This window comes from Cyrtonyx montezumae, unplaced genomic scaffold, assembly GCF_038088225.1.
Source record: "Cyrtonyx montezumae isolate F1298 unplaced genomic scaffold, pur_monq_1.0 scaffold_0, whole genome shotgun sequence".
NCBI lineage: Eukaryota > Metazoa > Chordata > Aves > Galliformes > Odontophoridae > Cyrtonyx > Cyrtonyx montezumae.
This window is the reverse complement of record NW_027071824.1, coordinates 27,573,420-27,590,880: the sequence shown is the minus strand read 5'-3', so window position 1 is coordinate 27,590,880 and position 17,461 is coordinate 27,573,420. Positions and strand designations below refer to the sequence as shown.

The window sequence follows — 17,461 nt, the reverse complement described above, 5'->3', positions numbered from 1 at the left end:
GTCACTCGTGAGCTGCGTGCAGCCTTGCAAAGATGAGCGCACCCTAAGAATAAGGAACCACTGAGCCACTGGGATTGCTGCGGGCTGGTGGAGAGCCGCAGGTCTCAGGGGAGTAACGGGGGACTCCTTCATCTACAAAAACGCAGTAAAAACGGTTTGTTTTAGGAAGCCAGGGGAGAGGAGATCCTCTGTCTGATCAAAGTAGGGAAGTAAGAAAACCTCTCTACGTGCTTCCCAAGACAAGGGAGAAAAGCGCAAAACTGCCAGGAGGGAGCTTCCACCTGGTATGGACTGCAAGCAGAACAACCTGCAGCTCCTCGGGGTGCTCCGCTCCGTGCGAGCAGCTGCCGCGTGCCCCGTGCAAGGGTCGGGGCTCAGCTCCTCGCACCGCGCTGCCCGGATTTGTGCGTGGTGCTGCCGGAGGAGGCGGGGGAGAACGAGTCCCTCTGAGAGGGGGGGGGGGGGTGCAAGCCGGCGCCCCCCCCCGGAGCATCGGGGAGGGTTAACCCGCGAGGTCTGGGAGGAGAAAGCGGAGGCCGGGCTGGGTAGGGGGAGGATAAGAGGAAAAGGGAACGAGCGTTTCGGCGAGGTCGCACACCGCCAGCACTGCCTCAGCGGCAGTGCCTTCCCCTCGCGGGCGGCGGACAGCGGTGGGGAGGTGTGGGAGGGTCCAGCCTTCCCCCCTAACAGACCCCAACTTTACCTCCTCTTCCTCTACCGCTGGGTGGACGCGGCCGGAGGGGAGAAAGGGCGACCCCAGGGCTATAGGCAGCGGCCGGGTCAGGCCGAGGCGGGGCAGGCGCGGAGCCCCGGGGGAGGAGGAGGCAGGGGAGCATCTCCGAGCCGCCGATCCCTGCCTGGCAGACGCGGGGAGAGGGAAAAACTGTCGGCTCCGCGCTGCGCTCCTGGCCCCGAGCTTCAAGGGGTAAGGGTTACAAGCTAAAAGAGAACCCGAGCGGGGACCTCCCATCCGGAGAGCGGCCGTCGAGGGGTGCGACATCCCAGAGAGCGCACTCCTCATCCTCCTCCGTTTCCCGGAGCCTCTGCCTACCGCCGCCCCAGGATGTGGGTGCCGCTGCTGTTGCTGTTGCCCGAGCTGCTCCCCGCCGTGCCGGCCCAGAAGCTCTCCGCCCTCACGGTAAGGCCGCCCGCCGCTCCGGCCCCGGGGCGCACCTGAGCCGGCTGCCGCCGCTGCCCCGGCCGGGAGGGACCCATCCGCTCCGCACGACCCCGCACTTTGCAGCGGGCACCGCGCTTCTGTCGGAGGAGCGCGGCCCGTGGGAGCCGCGTGGAAGTTTCCTGTGGGTCTCCGCAGAGCTTCGGGCCAAAGTTGATGCCCGTGGTGCCACTTTTCTTTCCCCAGAGGGGAAGAGTGCTGCAGCGAGGTCTGCTTGCAGACCGGCTTTGGTTGACCGATTTCATTTTTATTTTTACTTATAAAGAGGCTTGAAACAGCCCTCGTTGGCTATTCCAGACTCCATGATGCTAAACATGGAACTTTGCGTGGAGATGGGTGAGCCAATTCATTAGGCTTGCTAAATAAGCCATAACCACTTCTCCAGCCAAGACCTGAGGTTTGCAGCTAATAGCTCAGTGCAGCCTTCTTGTAGGGCTCACAGTGTTTGCAAAGCTATAATTAATGCAATCTGTAGAAATAAAAACATTTTCCTTAAATGTTTTTAAACAAGTGCTTGAGTAAACATAACGGCCAAGGAGTATCCCTTGGAAGCTGTTTTTTAAGTGTTTTGGTGAGGGCTGTGCCCCTTGGAGTTCATTATGCTGAAGTCACAGGCAGTTGCAATGTGAAATAGACCCTATTTTTGTCTCAGTCTTTCGGGAAAAAAAACCCGTAAAATACTGAGAGCTGCTTTCTTTTTATCTTTCTTTTCACTGGGGAGGGGGCAGACAGGGAAAGCTCACGGAGAAGTTGGGGGTGGGGGGGCTGAGCTGCTCATACCTGAAATTCTTCAGAAGTTTTGCCTTCTCGGTGCATTGAATTATTTTATTATTATTAGTAATAGTAGTAGTATTTTAAACGATTTGCAGATTAGAACCTGACAGTTGAAAACTTTAAAGGAACAAGTTTGCTCTGTGGTTTTTATAGTGTGTGGCGTTTCCAAGTGTGGGACAGTGATCTTCTTCTCTTTTAAAGAACCTGATCTGAAGTACCCATGGGCCCTCAGGTGGCACCGTATTCCCGTTAACAGGGTAATGCTGTAATTTAAGTCCAAGTTCACTTTCACAAATATGTAGAAGGAGGTTACAAGAGACTACATGATATATTATTTCTAAAATACATTTTAAAAGTTCTGAATGTTAGCATAGAAGTAAACTAGAAATGCTGATCCTTTTCTAAATGTAAAATAGGAGTGATGGTGGCTGTTACATCATTTTTAAATGATCCCTGAATCAAATGACACCAAAATCTCTCTATGTGTGTCTGTAAGTCTCTGCTGAATGTAACTGTTGTTCAGTGGGTCACTGCCTGCCTCCCTAAAGCTGAAGGAATAAAAATCTGGATGAGGGTACTTAGGAAAGCCCTTTAAAAATTAAATGGCATAAACTTGAGTGGATGTGTCTGACTTCAGCTGATGCAGAGATGTCTGCATCCTCTTTGTTCCCCTCTCTCACCCAGCCAGAGCGTGCATTGTTCATTTCTGCACCTTACAGTAGTGTGATCAGAGAAGTCAGTACTGGTGGAACCCTCACCCTCTGCTACCAAAGAGGCATTGATGCTGGAGGCTTTAAGCTTTCACTCTGAGCAAAACCCAAACGTTTGGTAGGAGTATCTGGATGCTACTGAGCTACAGTGAGCCCATGCTGATCTTCCCGCTGCCTGTGCTCTCCTTACAGAGATGGTCAGCAAATATGAGTAGGAGCTTACGTTACGAATCCTTTCATAAAATGGGTAATGAGCTGTCAGACACCCGTGGTAAGAAAACAGTACACACACGCTCATGCACACACACTGCACTTCTTGCAAGACTAAACTTTGAGTTCTGGTGGCATGAGGCAGGTTTACTTTCTGCTATGTGTATACTTCCCTATTTAAACAAAACCAGACCAACAACACTGTAACAGCAACAAATGCCATCACACTAAATCATTCTTCGCTCCCACAGTCATTTTGCTTATAGCTCACAGACTGTGTAACCTCTTCCCACACGTTTTTCAGATATTCATGAGTGATATCTGCACAGTTATAACGAAAGCCAAACTCAGGCTGTGTAGGAACAACAGGGAAATGTATGACTTCCTTTTCACCTGCTGTGCCCTTATGTAATGACAGAGAACTACCGTTCTTTTCAGAGCATCAGATGAAATTTTCCCCCTTATTTGTGGTTAGAAGAATAACAAAGAAAAATAACCAGATGCCATAGGGACAGAACACTTCCCGTGTCTTGTCCACTCCCTCTGGATGAGAGTTTCATGAAAACTGCAAGATGATTATAGGGAAGGTTGTGCCTTTCCCCAGTGATAGCATGCTGTCAGGAATATGCGGTTTGCTAGGTGGTGGCAATAACAGCAGAGGCACAGTCTCCTTAACCACAGTGGTAAATCTGCCATAAGATGAACCATAGCAAACTTGTGATAGTATAGTTCATATTTCCTCTAGCAAGTAATGAGGCTTCTGGCATCAGTGTCAGAAGCTGGCTGCATGAATCAGATTTTGTTGTCGTTGCATATATTTTGAACAGCTCTGGGACCTGAGAGATGAACTGGGCAGTGGCTGGGCAGGGAGAGGGCACCAGTGCCTGTCTTTATCTTTTTAATCTGGCAAAACATCTCTCTCTTTTAGCTTGATGTTCTTTCTAGCTCCAGAAGCGGAGCGAGTATTACTTTCAGACAATAATTCCAGCTGTTTATAGACCTGTATCCTTGTTTAATTAGGAATAATGTTTTTGTATTAGATTTCACTCATGCAGAAAAAATGGTTACATGTGAGTGCAGGTCCACAGAGAATGATAAGCATATGGCTTCCTACAGCTTCGATAACAGCTATCAGGTCGGTGTTTGGTAGATGGATGTATCCAAGTAGCCAGCAGGTAGCTGAGATGCATCAGTCAGTCTAGAATATGTGCCTCAGGTCCTCATGGCTACGTGTAAAATAAGTGAATGAGTGTTGTAACTTCTTCCTCTCTGTCCTAATTGTGAACCCAAACAATATGTTTGAATCCCCATCAGTGTGCAGGAGCCGAGGAGAAGCGGGAAGCCAAGATATGCACCAGGGTCTGAGAGTTTTATTTAAGTTTTTGTGGGTTCACTGGCTTAGACATAGCCCAAAGCTACTTTAAACTTTTAGCAATCTTGGCCTCTTGTGGTCAAAAATTACTCTTTGCTAAAGTTGCTCCTGGACTTGTCTACTATGTAGAAGCATACTGCAGAAATAGGCACAGTGGGGGGAAACATGATATTCCAGTTCTGAATTACTAACTGAGCCACAGGGATGGATGGTGGAGGAGACCATTATTTAGTATTCTACTTACTATTATTTCAAATAAACAAACATTGGCAACAGAACAATGGCTTTCATTTTGGGAAGGTAGTCTGAGAGCTGTCTCATAAGAAACTGTGAGGCTTGGAGGGACTGCAGCCAATTTGGCTGCTTCTGTTTCTTCCTCCCCTTGTGTCAAATAATAATGTAAAACATTCTGAATTTCCACAAAATATCTTCAGTGTCACCTTGTTTATGGCAAGTCAGGTAATAGTCTGAAATTCTTGTAGCACATTGTTGGAATGCTTTTTTGATGCTGTGTTTTCATTCTGCTCTATGATATGCACCTATTTTTTTCTGGGTGTAGAAAACTGGTGATAGCTGAGCCTTACTGGCATATTATATCAGGGGAATTGCCATATCTTGAGGTTATAGGTCCTTTTGTTTCGAAACACACTATTTTGAAGAAAGCTCAGTCTGTTCCTAGAATAAGTAAGTTGAAGATCAATATGCTGATCTCCGCACTTAGTTTGGCATTGTTTTGCTGTATTTTTGTAACCACTGGCTTAGCTTTTATCTCAGTTGCAGTGTTGTGTGTGTGCATGTGCTTGTACAAACAATAGGGCACAAGTGTTTCTTGTTCTAAAATCTTGATGACTTGTAACATACCACAAACTATTTAATTTTATGCTTTCAAAGCCTTGCTGAACCATGTGTCTTTATATATACTGATCTTAGATATTACAAAGGAATAAAGTTTGCTTGAAATCACTTCTCGAAATGAACACCTCTGCCTGTTAAAAGTTTCTTTCATCAGAGGCTGAATATTTCAGGGAATAATTGTTTTCTTTTTCTCCCTTGGCACATGCTTTGTGATTCAATACTATTTAATGCCCTGGATAGCTTCCACAGCAGTCACCAGTACAGGATGGACCACTAAGGTAGTTCAGTAAAGGGAAGCTAAACACAATCAAAGCTTTCCAAGTTTAGGACCCATTTGGATGGCGCCTGTAAACCCAAACATTTGGAAAAATTACTCTAATTTTGACTCAAAAACCAAGACCATAAATGAGACTGTAAGTGGCTCCAGATCCTAATAGCATTGTTACTGCAAGTAGGCATTGGTACAATCAAGAGTACATCAGCTCTCAAAATAAAACACTTTCAAGAATGCCCCCTCGCTATAAATTCTCTCTCAAGACACTTATCATTAAAGAAACAAAACCAAAATCCGTTAGGATTTATTATTGAAAGGGTCAGCAAAACCTTTGATTGGAAGTTAAAAGTAACATCTCTGCATGCAGCCAACACAAAATATACCTTTCTATATGAAATATATAATGGAGATGGCATGTCAACCTCACACCTGTAAGATTTTAAAGCTATAAGCGCGGAGTGGAAGTGAATATCAATGGGGAAGGAAGAGCAGGACATAGAAAACAGAACAAGGTAAATAACACATGTCTAGTCTTGATATTTTCATCCTTCAACTGTGGGCCACTGAATACCTTGAAGAACAGCCGTGACTATTCCTTGAAAGTTGGTAAATCCCAGGGTTTGGTTCACTTTGAGAAGCCTCCGAAGCTTTAGCTGTTATCCAAAACCTATCTGAACTGAGTTGGTTTGGAAACCAGGCTACAAGACTTCTCAAGATCTGGCTTGCTCAGGACTTTGCTAGCATTTCCACTTCTTCAGCCAGACCAGACTTACCACAGGCACAGCCATTTTCACAGTATTTTGGTACTTCCATTTCCTGTCGGGCCTGAGACCAGGAAGTGCATAGGCGCCTGAAAATTAAAAACTGAGTAATGAAAGTTTGAGTTTGGTTCAGGAGTGGTATTTTTTATCTGAACAAATTCCTACAATCTTTGGGAAGCTGTGTAGAGGAGTTAGATTTTGCTAAGGACCCAGAGATTTCCAAATATTTATTGTTTACTTCAGGATCAAACCCCAAGTGTTTCTAAATTGTCTGTGAAGGAAATACTTCAGGTTGATTCAATCTTATGTTTCGAGGTTGAGTTTTAGAAAATTCAGATACCAGATTGACAGTGCTGGTCATGTCACAGTGCAAAGCTGGAAAGCTTTCTCCAGAAAGAATATCATAATCAATTTTGACTGTATGAGTACTGTTCTCCTCTCTTCTTCCTCTCTATGTTCAGTCAAATTCAGGTGGCAGTGGTTGTTTTCATCTTGGTGGTCCCATGTATTCTCATGGGGCATACTTCTGTTGACATTTCTCTATCAAATTGTGGTTATTAATCAATACACACTGCCTTCACTTTTATCTACTGTGGTAGCTAAGACACTTTCCAGTGTAACTCTCCCTGGAAACTTAAAAGGAGGAATCGCATCAGGAAAAAAAATGCAGTTTACTGTGTGCTGATGTTACACAGAATAATTTATACTAGAGGAAAAGGAAGGGTAATTTAAGATGTAGAAAAAAAAATAGGCTGTAGGCAATGTTGGTAATTGCCTTCAGGAAAAGAAGGTTGACCGAGCAGAGAAGAGCCGGTGTAGCATAAATAATTGTACAGTTCTTCCTATACTTTTTTTATTTTTGTCTAGTTGTCCTATCTATTCAGGGAATTGTTCTGAATTACAGCCATTGGTGCAGTGCAGTGGTGTGCATAGAAAGCAAGAAATTTGGTTATTGGAAGGTGAAAGCTACCGAAGAGTATATTGACTGGGACTTCAGCTGATGAGGTAACATTTGGTAGCAGATGGTTTCTTAATATTACTGTATTAAATTATGAATTGTCTTCAAAAATGCAACATTAACACAGTATCATGCCTTAACACGAACCCAGGGAAATAAGTTTACGTGGAGTCAGTTTTGCAAACCGAAGTTTTAGCCAGTCTTGGCAGAAGAAGTTGCCTTGATGAGTTAGTAACTGCCCTTCAGTGATATTTTTTCCCCTTTCTAATTTACTAGCTTTCAGAGATGACCAGTAAGCATTTCATCAGCTGCTGAAAATTCAGGCTAATAGAGAATACATCCTAGACTTCATGTCAGGACAGAGAGAAAAAACATTTCCTGAAGGCAATCCATTCCAGCTCTCTCCTTGGCTTGCTCAATATGCTTCTAGAAAACTTGCTCAAGAATGTTTACCTCAAACCTATCCAATCCTTGCCTTTTTTAATTTCAGACTGCTTATTCTGTCATCTTCTGAGATACCAAGTAAAGATCCTTTATTCTTTTGTGTTACCTTAAATTTGTTCTGGGGATGTAATAATATACTTGCCTGTATTTAGGTGTTCATTTTCAAACTGCATACAAATTATCTGTCATACATATGCCATAAATCTTCAACTTTATCCTAGAGCACCTAAAGAGTACTTATGTGAAAACAAAGAAGAATTCCACTGCTCTGGAATGCTCTTTATTTATGTCAAGCCTGCATGCTGTATTTTACAGATTCTTAGGATACAATTACTAGTATAAAGAGTTCAGAGTCTTTTGTTGGGGCTACATTTCTCATACATCTGTCATTATTCTGACTTGTGTTCAGTATTCAAGCAAGATACTGCCAGTGAATAAGCACATTAAATAGTCAGGGGAGGTTGGTATATTTTTCAAAATGAAAGTAATGGCAGATAAAAAATCATTTTAACGATAAGCAGGATGGACTCACTGTGATCCACATAGCAAGCTGTGGTGCAGAGAAAGCCTACAGATTGTGGGCATGTGTGGTTGTCAGGGAGGGAAGGCAGTGACTCAGTTTCATTATCTTTCTCCTGTTCTTATCCAGAGTAAAGCAAAGGAGTGGTGGAGTTTAATCTGAGTAAAAGAGTCTGCCATTGAGTCTCATTAGTTTTTTGAAGGAGTGGGAGAAGGAAAGGTGACATTCTGGTATATACACAAGCTATTTAATCATATTTTAACCATAATTTGACTGCATGAATAGAAATGCTATTAAACCAGACCATGTGATGTACAGTATTAGAGAGCAGAAAGTGTGTGATCTGCCTGGGTTCCAGATCAAGTGATCTAGAGAGCTAATTCCCAAACTTTTCTCTTTGCTGGGTGATGCTATTTACAATGGCAGGAGGTATTGCTGTTGGCTGTGTCTTCCTGCTGATGGAAGAGGTTATACTCAGGGACTCCTTTTTGGAGAATGCTGGGGGAAGATACGGAGGTGGCAGCACACCAGAAATGTAGTACTATTAAAGTGAGAGAATCTCCTTTAATTGAGGCTGTTGGACACATGAAGTGCTGCTTGCCATGCACTTGTCTTTCTCCCAACTTTGTACAGGCATACGTCATGCTAGATTTGTATTTGGAACTGGGAGGTGGACTTGGTGATCTTAAAAAGAGAGTAACCATAAGAGATAGGAATTGTAAGGACATGAAAAACACAGCTGCTACAGTGACTGGATCAGCTGTCTCAGTTAGTGTGTGCATCTTCATGGCTATCTGCTTAGGTGAGGAATTACTCAATGCATTTAGTCACAGTGTTTTAAACATTTCTTATTCCCTTTAGCATCCACAGAAATGCCACTTAGTTCAGCAGAGTTGAACTTGTCAAGTACTGCTGTGGTTATGGGCCACTTTTTAACACCAGTAGTGCTGTATAGCACTACTCAGGGGGAGCTATCACATAGACTGATGATTAGAGTGAAAAATCGCTGTGACATTATTTTTCAAAGTCACAACTGCTATTGAACCAAATAAGTTAAACGTGGTACTAAGTATGCTACCTTGTAGCTGAGGATAGCACAGATTGTAAAGATGCTTTTATCCCCATGTTAGGGTACAAGTAAGAAAAAGACTGCCAGCAAAGAAGAACAGAAGGCTGATTTCACTTATGTTGATTAATTTAGTAAATTGTCTCTGGTCTGTTGGATGGAAGCAGACATCAAAGATATAAGAGACTTTAGACAGAAAGGAGAAAACGAGTTTATACACGTCTTTCTCAATTTCTTCTCCGGTCCATTCCATTGCAAATACAGCCCAGTGGCATTGCTTTTGCAGCATTCGTCAAGGGCAGGGAGGTCACCTATCTCTTTCTATGTCACTTTCGAGATCCACCACCGGAGGGAGTGCAAGAACAGCATGGGCCCCTCTGTCCCCACTGGGAAGGGATGGAAGTAGAAACACTTTTCGAGCCAGCTGCCTATGTCTGGAAAGGGCTTACAATTAGATAACATTCATTTTTGTCAGCACCTGTCACTCTGTAACCCATCAGGCAGGACCTCAAATGAGAAAAATCTCAACAAAAGATATTAAAAGATAGAATTCAGATCTATGAAAAGAAAGTGTCTTTAGTGTCATGCCTTGCCTTGATGTTAAGTTACTCATTAGCATTGGTGGGAGCTCAAAATAGGCAGGTGTGAACAAAACGGGAAATGTGGCCTAATATACATGCTGTTCTCAACTCCAGGAAGGTTTCAGCCTGCAGAAAATGTATACTCTGTTCATTTCATTGCATGTACCTATATGATTTCTTCTTGCAGCGTTTACCTTTTAGAGTTCTGATATGCAAGATAAAATAAAGTGGAAAACTTATTTTCCACACTGTATTTAGTAAGGTTAAGTTTCAGAGTCCATCCTCCTGGGAAAGCAGATTTCAAGCATGTCAGATTTTTGATAGATTTCAGACTGAGTGGATTTAGTTGCAAATCTGAACTTTGTACAGGAGCTTTTATCTTTCTATCTTGTTTCCTCCTTGAAAGGCTTCATAAATTACGTTTCTGAGAGAAAGGGGAAGAACTTTGGAGAGGGGTAGTCATTTGGCGAATTGCTCTTCTGTTAAGGTTTTACCCTTTCCAGGTGCTAAACAACTCCCAGAGCATCAGTTTTGTCACTGCTTGGTAATGGAATTTCATTAGTTTGCAATAAAATTACAGGACAATATTCATGCACTGATAATTGATTAATTTGTGAAGGGAAGAGGGTAAAAATCAAAGGAGTCAAATATTTATTTCTATGCACTTATTGCTGTGATTTTCTCCATTGCAAAGTGGGTATACAGTGCTGCAGTTTTGAAATGTCCGTGTTTTATGTTCACTAAACACAAAAACAGGAAAACTACAAGGCAATGAGAGAGCCAAATCTGAGTATTTCCTACTAGATGCCCAGGTCAGGTCTGACACTGAGATGAAATGTCATTAATGTTATTGATAGAGATTGCTTTATGCATCCAGATGGCTGGTGAGAAACCTGCAGAAGTACAGCAGACAGCAGTGCTGGTTTGTTAAATTGTTAATGGCCAAAGGGGATCTGCAGTGTGCAAAGGGCCAAGTATCATCTGCATGGTATTTCCTGACTTGGGAGAGCTTAGTGTTTCGACCTTATCATTGCCCTAAAGCTGGGGTTCTCAAGCTGTGATATGTATTTCCTTTCATGGTGCAAAGCTCTTCCTCCCCTAAAGGGGAAAAAGGCCCTAACCAATGCAGCCTATTCTTTCCTGCAAAGAATATAAAGGGAGCATTTGGGTTCCTCTTCATATTTGCACAATTAGCTCAGTGTGGAGTTGGGTTTTATTGCCTCTTTCTACCTTTTCTTGAGAAAGAAGATGGGGCTGGCACAAAATGCTTCCATTCTGTGCACCCAGAACGAAGAGCTGATTGCTCCTTCTTGCTGCCACTCTGACTAGTCACTGTTCTCTTCTATAGGCATGAGAATCAAGAATTCTCGGTGGGAAACCCCAGAGAAGTGTCAAGTATTATCAAGGAGCACAGATCTTCTTTTGTAGGATACCTGGGGCTTCAAAACATTTTCCGTCCACTGCAATAAATTCCCTAGATTGTGATCTCCTATCTTAAGACTATCCATGCCAGTCATATATGTATATGGAGGTGTGCCCTGCATATACTCCCATGAAATGGTTTTTTTTTTCATTTTGTTTTCCAAGGGTGACTGGAAAGCCCCAGTAGGGACCTAAAGTTGTAGTGGGGTAAAAAGCCAGAAATTCAGACTTTTTTCCTGAAGTATATTAGTTTGATCTGAACAGTTTCTTCTGAAACTTTTTTGTTTGTTTTGATCTAAGAAAGGGGAAGATGTTTAGAAGTCTAGGGTTAGCTTTAATTTGACAAGACTTCTTACTTGTTAGGTTTTAACCGTGTTGGAGATACTGAAGTTCACGTGTGTTTGGCAGCTGATAAATTTGTGGAGTTATCTGAAAACTGAAAGGCACACCATCTGCCTTCAAATTTTATATCAAGTCCACTTCAGGGTTTGCCTCAGACAACCACTGGTTTTATTTTACTAGCTCTCTTGACTATCATACTGGATTATGTGAGAACAGAGAGAATTTTTTTTTCTGCTTGAATTTCTAATTATTACAGGAGCAATAAAAAACTGTACTGTTTTTCTTCTTGACACCTAAGTAAATAATTTCTTTAAAAATGCCATCCTGAATCTTTCCTCACATCTGGGTCTGAGGAAACTCCAAAGTGAGATTCATTTTAGAACCGTATAAGGAAATCACACAAGTAAGACAAGTAAGAAGCACCCAGAAGTATTCACTGAAATTAGGTGGTTACAAATAAGACTATTCGCATGTAAAAACTCATTATTTCCAGCTGACAGCAATTAAACCAGTGTCAGAGATGGAATGAAATTCCCTCAAGGGAGCTTTGTATAAATGAGACAGTTAAGCATTAGAAAGAGTGTGTATGACAGATGGAAAAGCTTGAGAGAAATGACAAGTCAATCAAAGCTGAAGGGGGTCACAGTTCATATTCTACAGCTATTCTGTGGTATGCAGGATGTCTCTCAAGAAAAGCCCTGCAGCTCTCCACTATCATCAACAGTGAAGCAGGTGTGCACGTGTGTCTGAGAGGCAGAAATAGATGCTTTCTGTTTTGCATGCCTGATCTTTTTTTTTTTTTTTTTTTTTTGGAATATACATCAACACCTTTTAAAACTTTGCATTTCTTTTTTTATTTTTATTTTTAACCAGTTCTTGTTTTGGTAGAATTCTGGAATTTAGGGGAGTGCCATTTAGAAGCTGTTAGCAAAGTAGAATTGCAACTGATTACTTAATTTCATATCAGTCCTTTGTGAATGTAAAATAGCCCGAGGACAATGTGTGTTACATACACACAGTCTGAGTCCTACCCTTTTTACCAAGCTTTGTTTAAAAATGTGGTGGGATGTGTGCCAGGTGTCTGCAAAACAGTTCAAAGAGTGGAGAAGTTTGGATGAAGGGAAATTAGATTGTTTGCCCCTAGTATGCCATTTTGAGAGAACAGAAATGATTCTGCCTCATCATGCTGCATCGCTTCACAATTAAGAGGGGGTCTCAGTTGCAGCTTCTGTTCTGACCCTCAGGAGTCTCAGTTTGCTCTCGTACACTCTCACATGACTTGAAAAGCAGCAGTATCTGAGACATGCTCTTAATAGAAATTAGGAGTTCTCTGATCATGTCATATGTTGTCATAGATAGAGGAGCTGCAGGTGCAGCTGTACATGAGTGACAGAGAATTTGTATGATAACAATTTAAGTATTCCAAGATCCTAAGAGAGGACATGGCCAGATTTCTCCAGTAGATCCTTCCAAGTCCAATGGGAGTTTGAGCTGGGCAGAGTTGGACTTGTAAAACTCTGTAAGAAGGGAAACTCCTGAAAGGAATGACAGAGAATAAACTTGACTATGGGTCTCCCATACAAGGACAAAGGAAAGTGGAGATGGTTGCAATACCTGAAACTGATACTATCAATGAGCATGTTTGGATGTGAAGCCTCAGAGGTGTGATAAAATCTGTGTCAGTACATGTCTGGGTAGTGGGGCTGTTCATACCCACATCTCTTGAAGAAAACAGGAACATGTTTTCAGCTTTCTGTGTACAGGTAGAAAAGTGATCAGTGGAAGGATACAACTGGACATAAACTGCACAGAGAGGTGGCACAAAATCACCTCTCCTGACTCTGTGTTGCTGGTATCCAGCTACTGGCGTTTAATCCTTGGGCTCAGTTTTGTTGTAATAACTATGTTTTTTACATTTTGACAACTGCACTTGACTGTAGAACTTAATGCTGAAGCAGTTAAAAAGACACTAATTTTTGAATGCAGCTTCTTACAGTATTGTCTACTTTCCACTGCAGTGCAAATCTCTTGATAAGGAGTTGATAAGGCAGAGCTAAATCCCACATCCAACAAAACCGTTGTTAAAATGCCTGTCCAATGTTTTTGGTGAAAATCACGTTTTTGATCTTGGCAGCAAGGGGAGAATCTTTCTGGAGGCATGATGATTCTTAAATTTTAGTATGACATGCTGTATCCCTGCTCCAAAAACTGTTCTCAGGGTCAAAGTTTGGAAATACCTGAAGGTGGTGCTGGCAGCAGTTCAGGTGAAGTGGAATAAGTGAGCAGAACATGGAAGGGATAGTAATTGGGGTCAGAAGAATGGGAAGCTGTACTCATTCCAGAAGTGTGGGAAGAAAAAAATTCAGACCTTGATGCTTGTTCCTAAATCAAGTGGATTCATGTTTATAAAGCTCTTGCCTAACAATTGAAGGTTATCTCTAATGGTTTCCTATTACCTCAGAGTCACATGTATTATCTGCTCATGAAACTCTGTTACACTAGAGCTGAGGCAATGTGTGTTTATTGTTCATCAACACAATCAATAATGAAAGACCAGGGAAAGTTTGCAGTGCTAAGGTACCTACTGTTAAATCTGACTACATTATACTGGCAAACAGATTTGGGATGTAATGATTTCACAATGCACTTTGTTTTCACATCTCTTAGCCCTGAGTCCTTCTGTCTCATGGCATGAAATCCTATCTGAGCTTGATTAAGGTACAAAAATGAGGCTTCTTTCAAGCAAGGGTGACTCTACCTTAGCTTAGAATCTGCCTTATTATCCGGAAGTGTTTGTGCATTGTGGTAAAACAACTATTGTAGATTGTATATGATAGCATGCAACATAGGAGTTTGTATTTTAAATGGACAGACACTGTCTTAGTAACTGTATGATGTGTGAAGCTGGTTAATGCTGTTCTTTCAGTTAATGCAACCAATATTCCCCCATGTCCATTAACTTGAAGCTGTGAATGGTGCTGTAAAATGAAGGGATGGTCTTTCAGTATGCGGGTCACTTGCACTGCTGTTATAGTACATTGATCAAGATTTTAGGCTTTCTCAAGCTCAGAGATCTTTGCTGCTCACTATTTTGCTTTCTCAAACAGCTGTTGTCTGTGTGCTGTCTCCCAAATAGGCTTTTTTCTTCATCACACTTCTTGTGTCAAAGGTGAACACCAGTGCACTGTTGCTATTTTCTAAATTGCATTATGACCTGTGCTATGGGAATCATTTAACCATTATGGTGTTGTTCATATCCACGGTAACTTGAATTAAACAGTTGGCAGATTTAGCTTGATGGGCTGTGAATCCAGATGTTATTTTTCTCCTGCTCATCACCCAATAAAATACGTATCCAGGACTTTGTTACCCTGGGGATAATTTATCAGCTTCATTATAGTCTCTTCCCTACCCTGAGGTGAATTTTTGATCTTTCCAGTGAAGTTCCACAGTATATAGTAGGTCATTTAGGAATTTCTCTGGAGACTATTTCTACAAGGAAGTGTATATTAGATCTTGGAGGCTACTTCTAAAGGTCTGATAATAGATACATTGGTGACAGTGTGCTTACGGTGTACCTCAAAACTGAAGAAGACAGGTTTGGTTCTGAAACATACAGGCAAATATTTCTGCTCTGTTTCTTAGTGACTGATAAGTCACTGGTGCATTTCTATTTGATCTCTGAGTGTAAGAACAAGCTGACATGAGTTGTCCACTTGTTTCTATTCATTTACAATTATCTTGAAAAATTTATTATCCATTGAGGAGCGGCCTCAAGTTGTGCCAGGGGAGATTCAGGTTTGAAGTTAGGAAATACTTCTTCTCTGAGAGAGTGGTCAGGCACTGGCACAGGCTGCTCAGAGAGCTGGTAGAGTCACCATCCCTGAATGTGTTCAGGAAATATTTAGATGTTGTACTAAGAGAGGTTGTTTAGTGAGAATATTGGTGATAGGTAGATGGTTGGACTGGATGATCTTAGAGGTCTTTTCCAACCTTGGCGATTCTATGATCTTTGCAATGTATAATTTGTAAGAAGCCCATCAAAGGCCTAAAAGACATCAGCTATAAGATGGGTTGAGAAAGGAGGAAAAGTCACATACATTCAAATATAGGTGCGTTAATATTCCAAGGATCAAAAAAATAAAGCACAGGAGAAGAACATTTTAGTAAACATTGTGTACAAGATGGATGTCTAGCTCTAGGCATTCTGGAAAAAATGCTCCTCTCTGTCCCATGTCATATATATGCATGCACAATCTCTCTCTTTAAAAAAACAAACAAACCACAATACAACAACAAAAAACAAACAAAACCCAAGAACCCACTGTTTTCTTTCTTTTATGAATAGCTGGCTTTTTGTCATCTGAGATTTAAAAGTAATTGTTGTCAGTAATAAAACAAGTGAAACCTCTGCTAGCCAATCTGATAAGCTGAATGGCTAAATGTTTTCTTTCACGATAAGACTTGCATAAGCAAATCTACAAGTGATTAAAAATAATATTAGCACAGAAAAAGACTGATCAGAAAAATTTGGGCAATTTTTTAAAGTTTTTTTATAAGACAGTTTGCCTTTGAAGCACTGCATTTCTAAAGAGAATGTTTCTTAACAAACATCTCTTCTGTTTGAAAGTTTTCTATAAACTTTGTGGGTGTTAATAAAATAATGGGTTTATGGCATTCTTAAATAGTTGCAGAAGCAGTCATTGTAATGTGGTCTAGAAATGTATAGTAATGCAAGGAAGTATTGAAGAAGATGCCAGAAGACAAAAATGTAGGAAATATAGTCATTTAGAAGTAGAAGACAATTTTAGTCCAAAAGAAAATTGGGTAGCTGTTGTACTGTTGTGTGTAGCATTCACATGGGTTGGTTACAGGTTAATGTAGTTAAGTGTGTAGTTTTGAGGTGTCTCAGTGACCACAGTTAATGATGTTTTAAAAGTTTCATGATCATTTACAGGTATAATAAATATTGCTTAATTATGGTAGCTAATGTACGACAAAATATTGTTGTAAGGGCCCATGTGGGAAGATATCTCAAGCATATCTGACATTTGGGCAAGCTGACACTTGAATTTGGTATTGTTCAGCATGACAAGACTGAGGACAGATAGATCAAGATGTTGTTTATTTCACCAACTTTTTTTCTAACCAGGCATATTAAAATAGTCACAGAGCTATAGATTTACTTCTGCAGCAATAAGGAAGAAAAAAAATTACTGTTGTGTAACAATCATCAGAGACAATCCCTATGGATTAAAATCATGCTCACAGTTGTTTTTTGTTGTTGTTGTTGCTTTGTTTTGCTTTTTTAATCTGTTCCATACTCACAGTCTTCTTTGCATGGCAGATAAGATCATCTGTATGTGTTTAAGGATGTGATTTTGGCGATGCCTCCAAATATCCATTCTTCAAACTTGCCTTTGAAAAATCCCAAGCTATTTCATATATGCATTTTTACAGTTCAGTATTATATTATTTTGTAATTATTTTGTAGAAAATTATTTAAAATTATTGAAAATCATTTTATTAATTACTGAAAATTATTTTGTAGGTTACTTGTTTCATTGGTTAAAAAACAGTTTACTTAGAATTTATAGCACTTGCACCATCTTAGTGTCACAGTGACCTTACCAATATAAAAATCGTTAAGAGTCAAAATGGTAAAATTTTACAACTGTCTTTTCTAACTGTCCTAATTAAATAGTGTCAGAACATCCCTATAGCCCAGTCTAAACATATTTGAGTCCAAAAAATTAACACATGCAAGGTTTTTTTCTCATATCATTCAATTAAAAATGATTCCCCTTTCACAAACAAATCATTACACTTCACTCTCAGAGGACTAATTCCTTTCTATTTGCACCAGTACAGCTGCCAAAAATCTCTTAATATGGTAAAAAAAATGTGACTTAAAAGGCAAGCAGTCTTCAAGTGTGAAGCATTGTGAGGACCGGAGAGCAGGAGCAATGGGGGCTCCCTACGGGCAGCCAGAGCC

The 17,461-nt window shown here is 41.1% G+C and overlaps 1 protein-coding gene across 1 annotated transcript in view; it reads left to right on the top strand.

Moving 5' to 3' along the window:
* Positions 1-1,063: 1,063 nt before the first annotated feature.
* SMOC2 (SPARC related modular calcium binding 2) overlaps positions 1,064-17,461 on the top strand; it is a 133,541-nt gene continuing 117,143 nt past the window's right edge. Inside the window, exon 1 of the mRNA XM_065730871.1 lies at positions 1,064-1,138. Within this exon, the coding sequence (XP_065586943.1) occupies positions 1,064-1,138 (75 nt within the window). The remainder of the gene's footprint in view (positions 1,139-17,461) is intronic.